Source organism: Nerophis lumbriciformis, linkage group LG23 (assembly GCF_033978685.3).
Source record: "Nerophis lumbriciformis linkage group LG23, RoL_Nlum_v2.1, whole genome shotgun sequence".
Taxonomy (NCBI): Eukaryota; Metazoa; Chordata; class Actinopteri; order Syngnathiformes; family Syngnathidae; genus Nerophis; species Nerophis lumbriciformis.
In genome coordinates, this window is record NC_084570.2 from 37,074,161 (window position 1) to 37,095,442 (window position 21,282).

The 21,282-nt window shown below is 39.7% G+C and overlaps 1 protein-coding gene across 5 annotated transcripts in view; it reads right to left on the reverse strand.

Moving 5' to 3' along the window:
* Nucleotides 1-21,282, reverse strand: part of atp13a2 (ATPase cation transporting 13A2) — an 83,827-nt gene that overhangs the window by 62,027 nt on the left and 518 nt on the right. The window contains exons 1-8 of one of the 5 annotated variants that reach the window (XM_072915889.1): nucleotides 14,408-14,602; nucleotides 11,113-11,173; nucleotides 9,403-9,570; nucleotides 9,273-9,331; nucleotides 7,396-7,462; nucleotides 7,248-7,327; nucleotides 7,107-7,184; nucleotides 2,460-2,529 (exon numbers count right to left, since the gene is read on the reverse strand). In XM_072915889.1, coding sequence (XP_072771990.1) covers nucleotides 2,460-2,529; nucleotides 7,107-7,184; nucleotides 7,248-7,327; nucleotides 7,396-7,462; nucleotides 9,273-9,331; nucleotides 9,403-9,570; nucleotides 11,113-11,115 — 525 coding nt within the window. In that variant the 5' untranslated portion in view covers nucleotides 11,116-11,173; nucleotides 14,408-14,602. Of the gene's footprint in view, nucleotides 1-2,459; nucleotides 2,530-7,106; nucleotides 7,185-7,247; nucleotides 7,328-7,395; nucleotides 7,463-9,272; nucleotides 9,332-9,402; nucleotides 9,571-11,056; nucleotides 11,249-14,407; nucleotides 14,603-21,282 lie in introns of those variants that run through there. The other 4 variants (XM_072915886.1, XM_072915888.1, XM_072915887.1 and 1 more) reach the window with 4 other exon arrangements.

A 21,282-nucleotide genomic window follows, 5' to 3' on the forward strand; every position in this document is an offset into this window, starting at 1 on the left:
CAGGCTCCTTCCCCCCCAGCGAGGTGACGTTCCACGTCCCAAGAGCTAGCTTCTGTAGCCGAGGTTCGGACCGCCAAGTGCCCTGCTTTCGGCTTCCGCCCAGCTCACATTGCACCCGACCTCTATGGCCTCTGCTATGGGTGGTGAGCCCATTGGAGGGGGGACCCACGTTGCCTCTTCGGGCTGTGCCTGGCGGGGCCCTTGGGGACAGGCCCGGCCAACAGGAGCTCGCCATCGTGCCCCACCTCCGGGCCTGGCTCCAGAGGGGGGCCCCGGTGACCCCCGTTCGGGCGAGGGAAATCTGGGTCCTTCGTTTTTATTCTTCATGGAGGTCTTCGAGCTGCTCTTTGTCTGATCTCTCACCTAGGACCAGTTTGTCTTGGGAGACCCTACAAGGGGGCATAAAGCGCCCGGACAACATAGCTCCTAGGATCATTGGGACACGCAAACTCCTCTACCATGAAAAGGTGGCAGCTCAGAGAGGAGCATTATATATTAATATATACACACACACACACACACACACACACACACACACACACACACACACACACACACACACACACACACACACACACACACACACACACACACACACACACACACACACACACACACACACACACACACACACACACACACACACACACACACACACACACACAGGACGTAGGGCTGCACGAGTTAGAGGAAAAAAACGAAATTGCGATTTTTCTTAACTGAATTGCGATTGGGATTTTTATATTTGATACATAAAAATGCATAAAACCAACAAAATAACAAGTGAAAGAAGTCATGTTATTTTGACACTGTCAATCAACATATTCTTGTCTCAAGGAGCCACACATTAGAACAATATGCAATAATCTACTTTTAAAAATAATTTTGTGACTCAGCACTTTTGTCTACAGCACGCTCTTCAACTGAAGAAACAACCAATAAAAACTATACACTGCTTATAATGTAATCATCATTTATAATAATAATGCAAGTAACCCTTTAAAAAGGATATGAACTTGTACTTCATTACTCTATAATATTTTAACATTGTACTGTAATTTGAAGGTAAATAACTTGTAGTTATCCTAAATAAACAAAAAAAAAAAATGGAATTAAAATTTTTCTTAAATAAATATTGAACATCTTAAAGTGCATTTTTTTCCCCAGTTGGAAAAACTAGGTTGAGTCGTCTTTTTTTTGTGTGTTACCATTCACGTGATCACGGTATTTTCGCTCGTTCTTCCGTGTTGATGGGCTCATATTGCCCTTATTTATAATCATATTTTCCTCCTGATTTGTGTTACTTTGTGGAACTTTTCATTAGCAAGTTGCGTGGCTCTCTCTCTCTCTGTGTGTGTGTGTGTGTGTGTGTGTGTGTGTGTGTGTGTGTGTGTGTGTGTGTGTGTGTGTGTGTGTGTATGCCAGTGTTTTTCAACCACTGTCACCGTGCTGTGAGACACATTCTGGTGTGCCGTGGGACATTATCTAATTTCGCCTATTTAGGTTAAAAATATTTTTTGTAAACGAGTAATTATAGTCTGCAAATGATGTGTTGTTGTTGAGTGTCGGTGCTACCTAGAGCTCGGCGGAGTAACCGTGTAATACTCTTCCATATCAGTAGGTGGTAGCCGGTAGCTAATTGCTTTGTAGATGTCGAAAACAGCGGGAAGCAGTGTGCAGGTAAAAATGTATCTAATGCTTAAACCAAAAATAAACAAAAGGTGAGTGCCCCTAAGAAAAGGCATTGAAGCTTAGGGAAAGCTATGCAGAATGAAACTAAAACTGAACTGGCTACAAAGTAAACAAAAACAGAATGCTGGACGACAGCAAAGACTTACAGCGTGTGGAGCAGACGGCGTCCACAAAGTACATCTGTACATGACATGACAATCAACACCAAAATAGGAGTGCAAGACAAGAACTAAAACACTACACACAGGAAAACACAGAAAAACTCAAAATAAGTCACGGTGAGATGTGACAGGTCGTGACAGTAGACCTACTTTGAGACAAGTGCTATAGTGATGCATGGTTGATTATGGTTTGAATTCATATCCGACAATTGCGACAACGACTTTTTACTGTCAACTGAGTTTCGTTTTTTAACGATTTCTGCTGGTGGTGTGCCTCCGGATTTTTTCAACGGAAAAAATGTGCCTTGGCTCAAAAAAGGTTGAAAAACACTGGTGTAAGCTACATGTCTTGCTCTTCGCCCACCGAGACAAAGATTGTGAATGACCGAAAAGGGGGCTCACTGTGTTCATTTAATGCTACTGTTAGATAAACGCTCAGAGTGAGACCTCTTTCTCCCTGTTTGAAGCGAGAGACAACTATTCTGACATGTCAGGAAAAACATTTTTTAAACTCTTGCGGTTATTTATCGCACTAATTAAACCCTCGATGAGGACCAATCATGCAGCCCTAGTGAGGTGTAAAATATAAATGAACAACCGTCTCACCTCCTCGGTCAGTAGTGTGAAGTAAGACTTGACAGGGACATCAATCAGATTGGGTCCGTAGACTTGTCTCCTACAAAAACATGTGGACTTGATGGTTGTGCATGGACAATAGGACACAAATACAGTTTTTAAATCAGAGTTTTCAATGTAGATCAGTGTCAATTGTTGGATGGCTGTCGTTAACATCTTTACTGATACCGCTAACAAATTGGTACATCTGAAACGCTGCTAAAAAAAATAAAAAGCATACAAATTTTGTTGCAAATCAATGCATTTTTATTGTGTGACTTGCAAGTTGAACTGAATTGGAATTTGAATACTTTTGAAGTGAATTAATTAACTCATTATGTTCTACATATGGTGAATGTTTATATTCAACTTGGAGAAAGCGAACCATCAGGTTTAAGTAAATAATGGTTGAACTCATAATAAATTAAGAGGCCTCAGTTGGACATTCGCATGTAGACTGGGTTAACTCTCTCACAAGAAGAGGCAATAACTTCTGACTTCGGAATGCAAAAGTGATAGCTCTATTCTGGAGGAGAGACAATGTCTATCTTCACATCAACTTTTAAGTTACAACATAGAGGTTGTTTTTCGGTAGGGATGGGCGATATGGCCTTTTATTATTATCTCGATATTTTTAGGCCATGTCACGATACACGATATATACCTCGATATTTTGCCTTAGCCTTGAATTAACACTTGATGCATATAATCACACCAGTATGATGATACTATGTGTCTACATTAAAACATTCTTGTTCATACTGCATTAATATATGCTAATTTTAAACTTCCATGCAGAGAGGGAAATCACAACTAAGTCAATTTACCAAAACTGTATTTATTAAACGGTTATTAAGCAGTGTCACAAACATTCATGTCATTTCAAAACAGAAAGTGCAAGATTGTTAGAGACATTTTAAAACAAGCACTTTTGTGCATGATGTCACTAAGATGACAAATCAAAACAACACTAAATTAAAGTGCACTTTTTGTACAGAACGCCACTACAATAGTTTAAAACAAATAAAGTGCACTTTTGTGCATGATGTCACACAAAATATTTCAATAACTGTCAAATAAAAATAGCTGCCTAATAGGAAATCAAATAGTGTATGTCCTTCGCTATGTGGTAGGTTACTGGGTACGTTATCTCCTTCTGTTGACTATTTTTTTCATACAGTGTTGATCTAGAAATGGTTGCTTCGGTATTTTGTGGGTGTGGCACCGAACGGAGATGTTGACATGCGGAGTTTCAAGCACTCCTTATTCTCTAGCGGGTGACTTTTCAAATTATGCTACAAATTAGCAGTGCTGCTACTTTTTGTCAAATCACCGCCAGACAATGGACCCCATGCTGTTTTTCTTGGAATTAAATATTCTTCCTTCATTTGTTACCAGATTCGCACCTTCTCTCTCTCATATTACCACTCGCATCGCTCCGCTAGCACCACAGCTAACGTTACCCATGCCCCTACCTCTATGCTCCGCGAGGGCGTATGACGTTGCACGCGCGACAGTATGTGACGTATGTAAGAAGGTGCGCTTGTTTTATGTCTCTGTGAGAAGGAGAGACAAGAAAGAGTGAGAAACGTATGTAGTGTAATGCCCGCAGCTAAAAGCAACTGCGTGAGAACCTATACTTGAATATCACAATATAGTCATTTTCTATATCACACAGAGACAAACCCGCAATATATCGAGTATATTTCCGGTCACTTACACATGAACATCTCCTTACATGTTCAGGTTGTACTCTCCTCAATCAACACCCACCCAGACAGAGAAAGAAGGAATATAAAACGGTGGTTCGGCTCCTCCAAGTTAGGAGTGCCTAATTTTTTTGACTTGACCTCCTCCAGGTACTGCAGACCTGTATAATGACGCTCGCTTGTAAAAAAGCCACTTTTTGTTTGTCTCTTTTGATCCAGTCGCACTGCCGTGTTGCCCTTCTGCCCGGGAGAGGGTGACAAGACCAGAAACACGCATCACTTTCGTAATGTAAATTAAGTGTGAAGTACCGGGGAACCTCAAACTCACATACACTGTATGTATTGTACTTGTATTTTAAAATTGCTTTTCATTATGTAATTTGCGATTTGCAATAATGCATTTTTGTTGTGTAATCCTGTGTAATTTTAATTGTGGATGTTAAATGCGCCATAAAAGAAGTACAAATGGAAATTAGCATGGTGCTAAATCTGGTGCCGCCATCTTTTTAATGTAACTGCATATTGTCCTTCAAATAAACGAATACAAACAGAACAAACGCCTCTATTCGAGACCTTTACAAGGCGCCAAGTATGCCTTTGTGTGCGAACCACGCTTTGTTCATTCATTTGTGTGTGCAGCTGGAAGCTAGACATTTTGATGACATCACTTCCTGTACACACGGGCACGGCCAATCGTGAGTTGGTCGCCACTTCTCAGTGCAGTTCTGACATTTTTATATACATTTTTTTAATTCATTTTTAACTGGGATTTATACATTGAATGTTTTGAATTGTGATTTATATTATTTTTTAATATTGTTTTTTATCTTTTCCGCTTTTATTTGCACAATTTGTATGCATTTTAACTGTGTTTTATATATAGAATGTTTTGTGCTTATTGTTAGTTTGATTATCATTTTAATACTTTTCTGTTTTAATTTGTACAGCACTTTGGTGCAGTAGTCTGTTTTAAAGATTTGCTACATAAATAAATCTACCTTAATCTTGCATCAGCGTGATTCTTTTTGCCATTCACTAAGTTTGGTCTATTTTGTCACTCAATATGAGTGTTAAAAAAATGCCACAAATATTTGCCAAAAAGGTAAAAATTATTTTCCTTTTTTTTTTGTAATTGTTTGTATTGTATCAAGATTTTTTGGAAGAGAAACCTTGGCCAATTTGAAAGGGATAAGATAAAAAAAAATAAAGAACAATTAATCATTTGATAGTGTTTCCTCTGTACTCAGCCATGCATTCATTTGTTCATATAGCTGCATCAGTGAGTATTTGTGTCAGTGTGTGCGTGCGTGCGTTCATGTGTGATAATAGGGGATCTAGGTCATCAGGTTATTGTTTTTAAGTTTGTAAAGCACTTTGCGTTGCCTTTCTTTAATGTATGAAAAGCACTTTATAAATAAAGTTTGATTTAATTTGATGCAATGTGAACTTACGTAATATTTCATAATATATTTAATAGTAAAACTGTGTTGAAAATGTGTGTATCAAATTTGATACAGCAGGTATATAAGGTAATGTAACTCTAAATTAGTCAATTGGCATTTTATTACATCTCATGCATTATAAATAACATGGAGCGACATACAGTCTTTTTATTTGTTTCAAATAAATCTTTACATTACACAATATGTAATATTTACAGGTAATTATACATACACAATTTGATGTTTTATTTTGTGGTGATCACTCGGTGTGTCGTGTGATAATGAATTATCGCTTTCTGATTTTTATGAGAAAAAAATAAATTAAATAAATACATAATGATTTTGACTTTTTGTACTTTTAATTTTAGATGGCAAATAGTTACAACTTTGAAGATGCTTTGAAAATGATAAAAAATGTGAATTCAAGTGATTTGGAGGAGCTGGGCGGAGGGGGGTAGATGATGACGTATGTTATTTTTATGTTAGGAAATAAGATGGATAATTTTGTGTATTGCATCATGTTTTGGTTTGTTATAAAAATAACATAAAAATATAGATTGTGACCTCTGTCAAATATGATACAAATTTAAAATCATATATGGAAATTGATTTTTGTAATAAAACAATTATTGTTCAGAAAGACCAATAAAAGCTCCAGTTTTAAATAATTTGAATTTACTGTCAATTATTTAGTGCAAGGTGTCCAAACTACAGCCTGCGCCGCCACTCTCTCCAATTTGGCCCGAGAAACTCATCAAACCAGAGTACTTTCAAATTAATCTAACATACCAAATGCTACAAATTTGCTGACATCTTGTAGATAATGTGAGCAAACAGACCCTTGAAAGTACTTTGAAATGATAGCACAACGTTTACTTATCTGACACAATCCAGACAACCTTCCCTAGTCATGGTGCAAATAGAAAAATGCAACTAACATAAAAGTCAACACAACCAGTTCACTGAACACCATAAAAATAATAAAAAATGACACCTCTCCACACTTATCCATGTTTGGCGCATTTGAGGAGGTTGTCAGAGTCGAAATGTTCACATACTCTTAACATCCAATTGTATTAATTATATATCCATCATATTAAAACATAATATGCACATGTATTTGGCTCCCAACCAGATTTTTGGAGCCCAAAGCAGCCCCAAAGTCAAAAAGTTTGGACACATTGTTTAATATTTTCGATCCAAAAATTGACTCTTAAAAAAAAAATTGCACTGATTCATATATTTTTTTATATAATCGATTCTCACAAAAATTATGAATCAATTTAGAATCGAAAAAAAAATATTATTTGGATGTGAATAAATAATTTTGAGCACTCCTACTGTCTGATCGCTGACACGAATGTTTCAAGTTTTTATTTTAGCGCCGACAAATACTTTGGTTACGACCACGTTGGCACCGCCATTAGGGAACCGACTTTGGGTGCCCATCCCCAGTGTGCGCTCGCAGGTGTGGGGCGTGTGCTCACCTCAAGACCTGCTGGGGGGGACTCAAGCCGTCTCGGAAGCCGTGGAGGTCCTGGCAGGTCCAGTCCTCGTGGAGGACGCTGCAGTCAGACGTCAGCCATGAAGCAGAGTCCTCTGTGCATTTCAGAGTGCTCACACGTTACCTGACGCGACAGAAATCCGCCCTCCTGTCCAGCCAAACGTAGCGCAGTCCTTCCAGCAGGTAGTAACGAAGCAGCGTTTGCTGTTCCGAAACATTCGCACTCAATCAAATTCTTTGTTGTGAAAAAAAAAACAGAATGTGTTCCTCACCTTCTCCTGGTAAAGCTGAACTGTGTCTCTCCAATCGGTGTCCTCGCCATCTCCTAATAATCCCAAACTAAAAGGACAAGGAATGTGAGGCCTTTTTAGACGGACGCTCACATATTCACTTAAAGAGGAAGTGCACGTTTTTTGGAATTTTTCCTGTCGTTCACAATTATTATGAGAGACGAGAACACACTTCTTTTTTTCTTTTCTTTTTTTTTAGGATTTTAAAGATGATTAAAAAACGCTTGAACGATGCAGCTAATAGAAGTCCCCGTTGTAGCCTTCAAAGTCTCTAAAACAACTTCAAATCTCTGCATCAACGTTTTATATACACACTGCAAGTATATATATAACGTAGTAACACACACCATCATAACAATATGTAATATGGACAATATACACACTGCAAATATATATATATAATGTAGTAACAGACACCTTCATAACATTATGTAATATGTACAATATACACACTGCAAGTGTGTATATATATATATATATATATATATATATATATATATATATAAATATATTATGTAGTAACAGACACCTTCATAACAATATGTAATATGTACAATATACACACTGCAATATATATATATATATATATATATATATATATATATATATATATATATATATAATGTTGTAACAGACACCTTTATAACAATATGTAAAATGTACACATTGCAAGTATATATATATAATGTAGTAACGGACACCTTCATAACAATATGTAAAATATACACACTGCAAGTGTATGTATAATTTAGTAACAGACACCTTTATAACAATAAGTAAAATATACACATTGCAAGTATATATATATATATATATATATATATATATATAATGTAGTAACAGACACCTTCATAACAATATATACAAAACCCCAAACTAGTGAAGTTGGCACATTGTGTAAACGGTAAATTAAAACAGAATACAATGATTTGCAAATCCTTTTCAACTTATATTCAATTGACAATTCAACATTCAAGACAAGATATTTAATGTTAGAACTGAGAAACTAAATTCTTTTTTTGCAAATATTCATTAACTTAGGATTTAATGGCAGCAACACATTGCAAAAAACTGTGTTACATGGCCTTTCCTTTTAACAACACTCAGTAAACGTTTGGGAAGTGAGGAAACCAATTTTTGAAGCTTTTCAGTAGGAATTATTTCCCATTCTTGCTTGATGTACAGCTTAAGTTGTTCAACAGTCCGGGGTCTCCGTTGTGGTATTTTACGCTTCACAATGTGCCACACATTTTCAATGGGAGACAGGTCTGGACTACAGGCAGGCCAGTCTAGTTTTTACCTCTGATTATATTCCCTCAGCTATAAAGGCAGAAACACAAGCATGGAAAACAATGTAATGAAAAAATATTAAAATCACATTGAACAAATAATAATCTCTAAAAATGAAGGAATATGTAAGAAATACCTCATAAAGTGTAAGAAAAAAATGGCAAAATGTGAAAATGTAAACAGAGAAACCTGAGAAGATCTATTTTCTGCAGGTTTAGTGGCATGAAGTTACAGCTGTGCTCTAAAGAGTGAGCGCGGCTAAGGTGGTGTGGCATTAGCGGTCTTGCCTTGCATCATTTACAGACCACATTGGTCTGACTACAGTCCCTTTGAAAACGTTTCCTCTTTTATCCACAATTTCTTCATTTGGACTTTCTCTTCTAACTCCATGCAAAGACTGAACCTGACAAGATAATTGATACTGTCACCTGATCATCAGTGATCAACATTTTATCGAACGCATTTTTGATTAATATGGATCCCGTGTTTGTCATGATAGATATGGATATGGTTTTATGGCCAAACACACTGTTATATTGAAGGGAGGGGTGAAGACTAAAGAGGCTGACCTTCCCTCCTCCATCTCCTCGGTCAGGACCTCCACCACATGCTGCTGGCCAAAAGTGTCCTGAAGGAGAGAAATATCTTATTAGGCGCCAACAAAGGTGTGAGGGAATATGCTGATGGGATCCTTCTCACTCGTATTAACACGAAGTCCGCTAGCGCCAGAGGACAGTGGCGGCAGCGTGCTAGGAGAGCCAGGCGAGGGCGCCAGCGAAACACCACCAGGAGTAAACCCAAGGACAGCACGGCCATCAGGCGACACGACCACACCCGCCATCTGACCCGCTTGTAGCCCAGAGCGTCCTGGTGGGGCACAGTGTGACGTTATGATGGTGTGCAGCGCAGTGCTGCACTTTCTCCACATTTCCTTATGTTACAGTGAAGTCCACATTTTCTTATGTTACAGTGAAGTAAATTAATTTTTGCCCTCAAAATTCTACACACAATGCCCCATAATGACAATGTGAAAAGTTTATTTTTCACATTGTCATTATGGGACATTGTGTGGAGAATGTTTGTCCTCAGAATTCTACACCCAATACCCCATAATGACAATGTGAAGAGTTTATTTTTCACATTGTAATTATGGGGCATTGTGTGTAGAAAGTTTGTCCTCAAAATTCTACTCACAATGCCCCATAATGACAATGTGAAAAGTGTATTTTTCACATTGTCATTATGGGGCATTGTGTGGAGAATGTTTGTCCTCAAAATTCTACTCACAATGCCCCATAATGACAATGTGAAAATTGTATTTTTCACTTTGTCATTATGGGGCATTGTGTGGAGAATATTTGTCCTCAAAATTATACACCCAATACCCCATAATGACAATGTGAAGTTTATTTTTCACATTGTCATTATGGGGCATTGTGTGTAGAATGTTTGTCCTCAAAATTATACACACAATACCCCATAATAACATTGTCATAATGACAATGTGAAGAGTTTATGTTCCACATTGTCATTATGAGGCATTGTGTGTAGAATGTTTGTCCTCAAGATTCTACACACAATACCACATGACAATGTGAAAAGTTTTTGGAGTAAAACCATTTTTGTCCTCGAGATTCTACACACAATACCCCATAATGACAATGTGAAGAGTTTATTTTTCACATTATAATTATGGGGCATTGTGTGGAGAATGTTTGTCCACAAAATTCTACTCACAATGCCCCATAATGTCAATGTGAAAATTGTATTCTTCACTTTGTCATTATGGGGCATTGTGTGGAGAATGTTTGTCCTCAAAATTCTACACCCAATACCCCATAATGACAATGTGAAGTTTATTTTTCACATTGTCATTATGAGGCATTGTGTGTAGAATGTTTGTCCTCAAGATTCTACACACAATACCCCACAATGACAATGTGAAAAGTTTATTAAGTAAATCCATTTTTGTCCTCAAACTTCTACACACAATGCCCCATAATGACAATGTCAAAAATAAACTCTCCACATTGTCATTATGGGGTATTGTGTGTAGAATGTAATGACAATGTGTGACAATGTGAAAAGTTTATTTTTCACATTGTCATTATGGGGCATTGTGTATAGAATTTGTTGTCCTCAAAATTCTACACACAATGCTCATAATGACAATGTGAAAAGTTTATTAAGTCAATACATTTTTGTCCTCAAAATTCTACACACAATACCCCGTAATGTCAATGTCAAATGTTTGTCATTATGGGGACTTTTTTTATTTTTATTTTGAGGACAAAAATGTATTTATTCCACCGTAATATAACAAAATGTGGAAAAAGTGAAGCGCTGTGATTACTTCTCGGATGCACTGTGTTGTTGGCGAGTCCAGTCTGACTTCTGCGGCGTGGTTACCATGTGTTTGCCAGGCACTCATGCAGGCCGACTGCGGGAGGTCCAGTCTGCAGCACACGTCCTGGGGAGCAGGTCACCAGGAACAGTCACCAGACATGTCGACGCGCCCACAAGGTCAATATGAACACACGACGCGCTGACATACGAGGATAAATAACAAGTAGATCATTCATTCCATGAGGAACACGTCACAGATGATGAGGGCAATGAGACGTTAGAGCGGTCCTGTTCAACTGGCGGCCCTGGGGCCAAAACCGGCCCGGGAACGACGCCATACGAGTTCAGTTCAGAACTTGGGAGACCAACATTCTTGCAGCAAATTCCAGTAGCATTAATTAAATACCAAACTATATAGCACTGAGGTGTATAACTGCTAAATTAGCTTAAAGAAAACTGTTAGCATGCTAAAATGCCAACTGTAATTTACGTCAAGCACCTAAAAAATATCACTCTGAAAACTGTGTTTAAAATGCTAGCATGCTGACATTAGCATGCATCAAGTAGAAAAATATGTCTGGTTATAACTATAAAATTAGCAAAAACAAAAACTTAGCATACTAACGTTAAGATGCTAACATGTATCATTCATCAAGGAACAAAATATTTGACGCTGAGGTGTATACCTGCATAATTAGTAAAAGAAAATTGCATGCTGATGCTAGCATGCTAAAATGTTAACTGTAATTTACATCAAGCACCAAAATATATCACTCTCAGGTGTGTATCTGAAAACTGTGTTTAAAATCCCAGCATGCTAATGAGAGCATAAATCAACTAGCAAAATATGTATTTTTATACTGATAAAATTTGAAAAAACAAAAACCTAGCATACAAATGTTAAGATGCTAACAGGAATCATTCGTCAAGGAACAAAATAGTTTACACTGAGGTTTATACCTGCATAATTAGCAAAAAAAAACTAGCATGCTAATGTTTGCATTAGGTGTGTGTCTAAAAACGGTTTAAAGTGCTAGCATGCTAAAGCTAGCATGCAACAAGCACCAAAATATGTCTTTTTATACCTATAAAATTCGAAAAACAAAAAAACTAGCATAGTAACGTTAATATGCTAACAGGTATCATTCGTCAAGGAACTAAATATTTTACACTGAGGTTTATACCTGCATAATTAGCAAAAAAAAAACTAGGATGCTAATGTTTGCATTAGATGTGTTTCTCAAAACTGTTTAAAGTGCTAGCATGCAACAAGCACCAAAATATGTCTTTTTATACCTATAAAATTTGAAAAACAAAAAAACTAGCATAGTACCATTAATATGCTAACATGTATCATTCATCAAAGAACCAAATATTTGACGCTGAGGTTTAACATGCATGATTAGCAAAAAAATAGCATGCTGATGCTAGCATGCTAAAATGTTAACTGTAATTTACGTCCAGCACCAAAATATATCACTCTCAGTTGTGTCTCAAAACTGTGTTTAAAATCCTAGCATGCTAATGATAGCATGCATCAACTAGCAAAACATGTATATTCATACCGATAAAATTTGAAAAAACAAAAACCTAGCATATAATGTTAAGATGCTAACAGGTATCATTCGTCAAGGAACAAAATATTTTACGCTGAGGTTTATACCTGCATAATTTGCAAAAAAAAACTAGCACGCTAATGTTTGCATTAGGTGTGTGTCTAAAAACTGTTTAAAGTGCTAGCATGCTAACATTAGCATGCAACAAGCACTAAAATATGTCTTTATACCTATAAAATTTGAAAAAACAAAAAAAACTAGCATAGTAACGTTAATATGCTAACAGGTATCATTCGTCAAAGAACCAAATATTTGAGGCTGAGCTGCAGCTCTCACTGGATCGGTTCGCAGCCGAGTGTGAAGCAACTGGGATGGGAATCAGCACCTCCAAGTCCGAGTCCATGGTTCTCGCCCGGAAAAGGCTGGAGTGCCATCTCCGGGTTGGGGAGGAAATCTTACCCCAAGTGGAGGAGTTCAAGTACCTCAGAGTCTTGTTCACGAGTGAGGGAAGAGTGGATCGTGAGATCGACAGGCGGATCGGTGCGGCGTCTTCAGTAATGCGGACGCTGTATCGATCCGTTGTGGTGAAGAAGGAGCTGAGCCGGAAGGCAAAGCTCTCAATTTACCGGTCGATCTACGTTCCCATCCTCACCTATGGTCATGATATTTGGGTCATAACCGAAAGGACAAGATCACGGGTACACGCGGCAGAAATGAGTTTCCTCCGCCGGGTGGCAGGGCTCTCCCTTAGAGATAGGGTGAGAAGCTCTGTCATCCGGGAGGAGCTCAAAGTAAAACCGCTGCTCCTCCACATCGAGAGGAGCCAGATGAGGTGGTTCGGGCATCTGGTCAGGATGCCACCCGAACGCCTCCCTAGGGAGGTGTTTAGGGCACGTCCGACCGGTAGGAGGCCACGGGGAAGACCCAGGACACGTTGGGAAGACTATCTCTCCCGGCTGGCCTGGGAACGCCTCGGGATCCCCTGGGAGGAGCTGGCCGAAGTGGCTGGGGAGAGGGAAGTCTGGGCTTCCCTGCTTAGGCTGCTGCCCCGTGACCCAACCTCGGATAAGCGGAAGAAGACGGATAGATGGGTTTATGCCTGCATAATTAGCAAAAACAAAATCCTAGCATGCTGATGTTGCATGCTAAAATGTTAACTGTAATTTAATAATTACATAATTTGACTTCTTTTTTACACCTTTAAAAAATATTAACATTGTTAAAAGTGACATTATTTAAGTGGTATGCAATATATACTGTTTATTTACAATTTTAGAAATGCTTGTTCCGTCAAAATATGGAGAGGGCAGTGGTGTTGTGAATATTTATTCATCTATTTTTGCATACATTTTTTATCCTTTTTTGTGTGGAGCCGACACATAACCAAGTATCAATGCGCGAGTCAGACGCGGATTAATTCCTGCGTCCACCTGTCGACGTAAAGTTGACTTTCTCGCCTATCTTAAATTCAATTTAATAATATTTTTTTAAACATTTGTTTGGGATATTCTAAATATTTATTGTAAAATGAAAGAATAAGGACGAAATACAAGCATTATTGTTGATAATTCTACACTAAACTAGAACGACGAGCGCATTCACGGACACGTTAACTTTTACGGTCACGTTAACTTTTACGGCTATACAGGAAGCGTAAATGCACTGTAAAACAATAAAGTGGACAAACTATCGTCTCGTTTAAAATATTAACACCGAAGATAAACACAGGAATGTAAACAAAGTGTTACTTGGGTCGTGGGATTACTTTTAAAAAGAGATTGGCGGGGTAAACTTGAACATACCGTCAACTGGAAACAACCATTCGAGGTCTCTAATGTTCTGTTTTTCGTGTTTCTAGGAGAAAATGTGTGGCGACTATTAAAGACTGAGGTGTGGCGAAGAAAGGCTGCCAAAAAAGGTAAAGTCTGGCAATTAAAGACGGCCGAGAAGTAAAGTCTGCGCTCTGAGAAGCCGGGATAGAACAGCTGACCCGGAAGTGTCAATCCCAAGGCTGCGGCAGCATTGCGCATGCGTACACTGGCACGTCAATGCTAATCATTGTCGAGTAATGTTTTTACTGCAGTATTTAACCCTTATGTTATCCTGCACTTTCCGGGGGAAAAAATGAATAATAATATATATATATATATATATATATATATATATATATATATACTAGGGGTGTAACCATACTTGCCACCCTTGAGACCTCCGATTTCGGGAGGTGTGTGGGGGGGCATGGGGGTGTGTGGGCGTGGTTGGGGCGGGGGTGGCCGATTCTGTTCATAACTTTTATGGACAGAATTTCTAGGCGCAGTCAAGGCGTTGAGGGGATCTGGTTTGGTGGCTGCAGGATTAGGTCTCTGCTTTTTGCAGATGATGTGGTCCTGATGGCCTCATCTGGCCAGGATCTTCAGCTCTCGCTGGATCGGTTCGCAGCCGAGTGTGAAGCGACTGGGATGAGAATCAGCACCTCCAAGTCCGAGTCCATGGTTCTCGCCCGGAAAAGGGTGGAATGCCATCTTCGGGTTGGGGAGGAGACCCTGCCCCAAGTGGAGGAGTTCAAGTACCTCGGAGTCTTGTTCACGAGTGAGGGAAGAGTGGATCGTGAGATCGACAGGCGGATCGGTGCGGCATCTTCAGTAATGCGGACGCTGTATCGATCCGTTGTGGTGAAGAAGGAGCTGAGCCGGAAGGCAAAGCTCTCAATTTACCGGTCGATCTACGTTCCCATCCTCACCTATGGTCATGAGCTTTGGGTTATGACCGAAAGGACAAGATCACGGGTACAAGCGGCCGAAATGAGTTTCCTCCGCCGGGTGGCAGGGCTCTCCCTTAGAGATAGGGTGAGAAGCTCTGTCATCCGGGGGGAGCTCAAAGTAAAGCCGCTGCTCCTCCACATCGAGAGGAGCCAGATGAGGTGGTTCGGGCATCTGGTCAGGATGCCACCCGATCGCCTCCCTCGGGAGGTGTTTAGGGCACGTCCGACCGGTAGGAGGCCATGGGGAAGACCCAGGACACGCTGGGAAGACTATGTCTCCCGGCTGGCCTGGGAACGCCTCGGGATCCCCCGGGAGGAGCTGGACGAAGTGGCTGGGGAGAGGGAAGTCTGGGCTTCCCTGCTTAGGCTGCTGCCCCCGCGACCCGACCTCGGATAAGCGGAAGAAGATGGATATATATATATATATATATATATATATATATATATATATATATATATATATATATGACAAATACTTGAATTTCAGTGTTCATTTAGTTACACATATACACACACATAACACTCATCTACTCATTGTTGAGTTAAGGGTTGAATTGTCCATTCTTGTTCTATTCTCTGTCACTATTTTTCTAACCATGCTGAACACCCTCTCTGATGATGCATTCTGCTTTGTCTCCTTGTTGTGTGCGCATTTGTGCACTGCACTCTCTAAAAGCCCTAGATGTTATTGTCACATATGCATGTACAGTAGATGGCAGTATTGTCCTGTTTCAGAGTGTCACAACATTGCTGTTTACGGCAGACGAACTGCTTTACGGCAGACGAACTGCTTTACGGTAGACGAAAACGTGACTGCTGCTGTTGTGTGTTGTTACCGCGTTGGGAGGACGTTAATGAAACTGCCTAACAATAAACCCACATAAGAAACCGAGAACTCGCCCTCGATCATTCTACAGTTATAACGTCATTTGGCAGGCACGCTGTTTATATTGTGGGAAAGCGGACGTGAAAACAGGTCAGGTCCGCGCCCCCTCCAGCTCCGGCTGAATTTCGGGAGATTTTCGGGAGATAATTTGTCCCGGGAGGTTTTCGGAAGAGGCGCTGAATTTCGGGAGTCTCCCGGAAAATCCGAGAGGGTTGGCAAGTATCTCAGCTACAATCGGGCGGAAGGCGGGGTACACCCTGGACAAGTCGCCACCTCATCGCAGGGCCAACACAGATAGACAGACAACATTCACACTCACATTCACACACTAGGGCCAATTTAGTGTTGCCAATCAACTTATCCCCAGGTGCATGTCTTTGGAAGTGGGAGGAAGCCGGAGTACCCGGAGGAAACCCACGCAGTCACGGGGAGGACATGCAAACTCCACACAGAAAGATCCCGAGCCCGGGATTGAACTCAAGACTACTCAGGACCTTTGTATTGTGAGGCAGATGCACTAACCCCTCTGCCACCGTGAAGCTGAGATAGGCTCCAGCGCCTCCCGCGACCCCAAAGGGAATAAGCGGTAGAAAATGGATGGATGGATGGATGGATGGTTGGCAAGTATGGGTGTAACGTACGTACCTCGGTTCAGAGGTCACGGTTCGGTTCATTTTCGATACAGTAAGAAAACGACAAAATATAAATTTTTTGGTTATTTATTTAATAATTAATATTTAAAAATACTAAATGTAAAAAAGGGAATAGATATTCAAAATAAGATCATTAAATGAAATCTAGTTTGGTTACGCCATCATGAGCGCAACACAAGGTTGTAAAAGTTCAAAAAGTACAATTCTAAATAAGGTGTCAAAAGCAAACTGAAATCAAATACACACAGCATAAAGATTGATCAATACCTATTCAAATTTAGTAATACATAAATATAATGATTTATCAAAATATAAAAGAAATATACCTGAACAGAACGCTCATGATGGTTACACCAATAAGTAACACTATGAATCACGTTTTTCCAAGTTTTTGGGGCATTTTTATGCTATTTCCAAGCATCTCCTTTTTATTATCGTTGATTTTAAATGGTCAAACTAATGCATATTATATATGCATGCCCTAGTTAACAAAAAAAGTTATATTTATTTTGATTGTTACATTTTGAAGTACATTTGTGCAGGTGGGTGCGAATGTACCCATTACCAGAGCTGTACACTATTATAAGATACTCAAAGCACTCACAGAGAAGTGGGAACCCATCATTCATTCACACCTGGTGGTGGTAAACTACATTTGTAGCCACAGCTGCCCTGGGGTAGACTGACGGAAGCGAGGCTGCCAGTTTGCGCCTACAGTTTGGCCCCTCCGACCACCACCTATCATTCATTCATCATTCATTCACCAGTGTGAGCGGCACCGGGGGCAAGGGTGAAGTGTCCTGCCCAAGGACACAACGGCAGCAATTTGGATGTCAAGAAGCGGGAAGTGAGCCTGCAACCCTCAGGTTTCTGGCACGGCCGCTCTACCCACTATGCCATACCGCCCCTAATACAAAACACATACCATTACACCCATAATATATATATATATATATATATATATATATATATATATATATATATATATATATTAGGGCTGCAACAAACGATTAATTTGATAATCGATTAATCTGTCGATTACTACTTCGATTAATCGATTACTAATCGGATAAAAGAGACAAACTACATTTCTATCCTTTCCAGTATTTTATTGGGAAAAAACAGCATACTGGCGCCATGTTCTTTCAACTTGCCAAATAAAACAAGGAAAATGTTACAAAAATGCACATTTTTGACACCCCTGCTATAGATAATAAAAAATTAAATCTGATAAATGTATCAATAAAAAGCAGAGCCTGACGACGCTCTGTCTCTGCCCCTCCCTCACCAATGCTGCTGCACGCACAATTTGTTGTGTTTTTAACCTTCTTAACCCCGAACGCAGAGCCGGCCCAAGGCATAAGCGTACTAAGCGCTTGCTTAGGGCCCCGCGGCCACCAGGGGCCCCCCAAAAGCAATTAACAAAAATTTCTTATGTTTTATTTTTTGCATGTACGAGTCTGACTGATGATTTCTAAATGATCAAAGATATATTATTGTACAAAAACACAATTTTAGGTCAACAGAGTGCTGCTGCTGATCTAGGCCTAGTGATTCTTCCTGCCTCTCTTTAAATGTAAAACTGCCTCTGCTGCACCTGTGACGTTTGACGCCTGCCGTGCAATGCCAGTGCGCACTGGGCATCAAAAGCGCAGATAGAGGCAAAACAATGTCACAAAAAAGGACATATCCTTCAGGTGCAGAAAAAAGGAAGAAGAAGAAAGTGGAAGAGGAGAAAAAATGCCATGATAAAGGTATGTTTGCATGACTTGGTAATAAAAAGTTTATCAAAGAGATTTGTAGCTGTAATTAGCTTTAGCTAGGTGACGTTAGCTAGCTAGCAATATGTTTTTAGCATCAGGTGCTAGCAATATGTTTTTAGCATCAGGTTACTAGTGAGATATGTTGTTTGCACAAATTGTTTGCAGCAGAGCACGGTAATTTATTTGAGTAAAATAAACATTATTTTTTACATCAACTCATAAGTTATGTGAAACTTCCCCAGGAGCATTGTTAAAATACTTTGGAGGCACAGAATCAGCCCAGAGCCAGTCCACATCCTCAGGCTCAACTGTGAGTGATGAATCAGGTGAGGAAAAGACTGTCACGGTATACATTTAATTTCTTAGAATAAACATTACACTTGAAGGGAAATTAATATAGTCAAAGTATCTCATTAATATGTGTGCCTATATGTATGTATGTATGTATTTATTTCATCTTAGGTCCATCTCCATCCTCTACAGTGCTCTCTCACACACCTCCACCCTCTGTGCCCACTGTCCCCTCCATGTCTGAAACCACAGCTGATTTATCTAGTAAGTTAACTGCAAAACACCCTTTGTAATTGCTCATTGTACTGCAGAACATTCTGAGATTAATAATTATGTCCAACAGTGCAATTTAATGACCTTATAGGTCCTTCTTTTTTAGTGATTGTCTTTCTTTGGTCACTTCCTCAGCAACTTCCACCACAACATCCCCTTCACACCATGGACCATCATCAGCTCCGCCAGTTGACCCAGCTGAGTGGCCTTCTTTCCTCTCAGATTCAGACAGGACTGAGCAGGTGATCAGAGGACCACTGTCTATTAAGGAGAACTTTTCATTCCCCAAACGGCATGATGGCCGAAGTTTTCATTAGCATTATACCTACAGACAGCTAGTCAATGGAGAAAAAGTCAAGCGTAGCTGGCTGACTTATTCAAGAAGTAAAGATGCAGTCTATTGCTTTTGCTGCAAATTATTTTCCAAAAAGTCCTAAAAACTGGCAGCCGAGGGACAGCTGGATTGGGTCAACATAGGTGCACTGCTGAAACAGCATGAAAACAGTGAAGATCATTGTAGCAACATGGTGAAATGGAAGGAATTTCCCTTGCGTCTTTCAAAGGGGAAAACTATTGAGAATTTAACTTCAGTAGACTGCGCTCTCTTTGTACAAAGTAAACATTAAATATGAACAATTAACTAAAAATATAAACTAGTAATTAAAGACTAATATGTACAAGACTGATGAGACAAGATGACACTTTTACCGTAAATGCAAAGCTTTATCACTTGGACTGTTCAACCCCAGGCCACTCTTGTAGCTGAATGTTTTCTACATTTTAAGATTAGGAACCATATGTAGCACTCTGGACATCATTCGTTCATTCATTGGTATTATTTATGTTATAAACTGGGCCACCCCCATATCTTTATAAATGACATGTCATTTGTAAAGACATGCCAGGCTGACAATAGGATAATGTAAACAACACTGCCAGAGCCGCAATGAGTTTATAGTAGGTGTGTGAATGATCAATCAATATTATTGGCAGAAATAGAGGGCCCCAAAATCTAATTTTGCTTAGGGCCCCTTGGAGGCTTGGGCCGGCACTGCCTGAACGTATATTGAAAATACACGCAACCCTAACTCAAAATGCCGGACATTTGAGGCATTTAAGAAACACCGCCCGACAGCCCCGTAAAAGAGGACGAGATAGGCTGAGATAGGTTTGAGCGCCCCCCCGCGACCCAGAAGGGAAAAAGCGGTAGAAATGGATGGGTGGATGAATGTTCCTATACTTTTGGAGGGCACTATATATATATATATATATATATATATATATATATATATATATATATGTATGTGTGGGAAAAAATCACAAGACTATTTCATCTCTACAGGCCTGTTTCATGAGGGGGGGTACCCTCAATCGTCAGGAGATTTTAATGGGAGCATTCGCATACCATGGTTTATATAGGGCACAGAGTGGGTGGGTACAGGCTGGCCTAGGGGCGTGGTGATTGGCTCATGTGTTACCTAGGAGGTGTTTCCGTCTATGGCGGCATGCTGTTACAATTTCGCTGCGCTTGTTGAGGGATGACAGGTCTGGACGGTAAATAATAAACAGTTTCTCTTTCAAGCATAGGTTGCATCTTTTATTACCACTATTGTAAGGTGTGCTGGATGCAAGAATTTGCCATGTTATTGAATATTCAACATTATTGTCTTTGAGGTCCCAAATGTGTTTGCTGAGTTCTGTGGTATTTCGCAGGTTTTTGTTCCTGAAAGAAGCCTTGTGATTGTTCCATCTGGTTTTGAATTCTCCCTCGGTTAATCCTACATATGTGTCGGATGTGTTAATGTCCTTGCGTATTACCTTAGATTGGTAGACAACTGATGTTTGTAAGCACCCCCCGTTGAGAGGGCAATCAGGTTTATTTCGACAATTACATCCTTTGTTGGTTTTGGAGTCGTTCTGTCTGAGGGCCGACGGCTCATTTGCAATTGTTTTGTTGTGGTTTGAGATGATTTGTCGTATATTGTTCATGCAGCTGTAGCTCAATTTAATGTTGTTCTTGTTGAATACTTTTCTTAGGATGTTGTCTTTG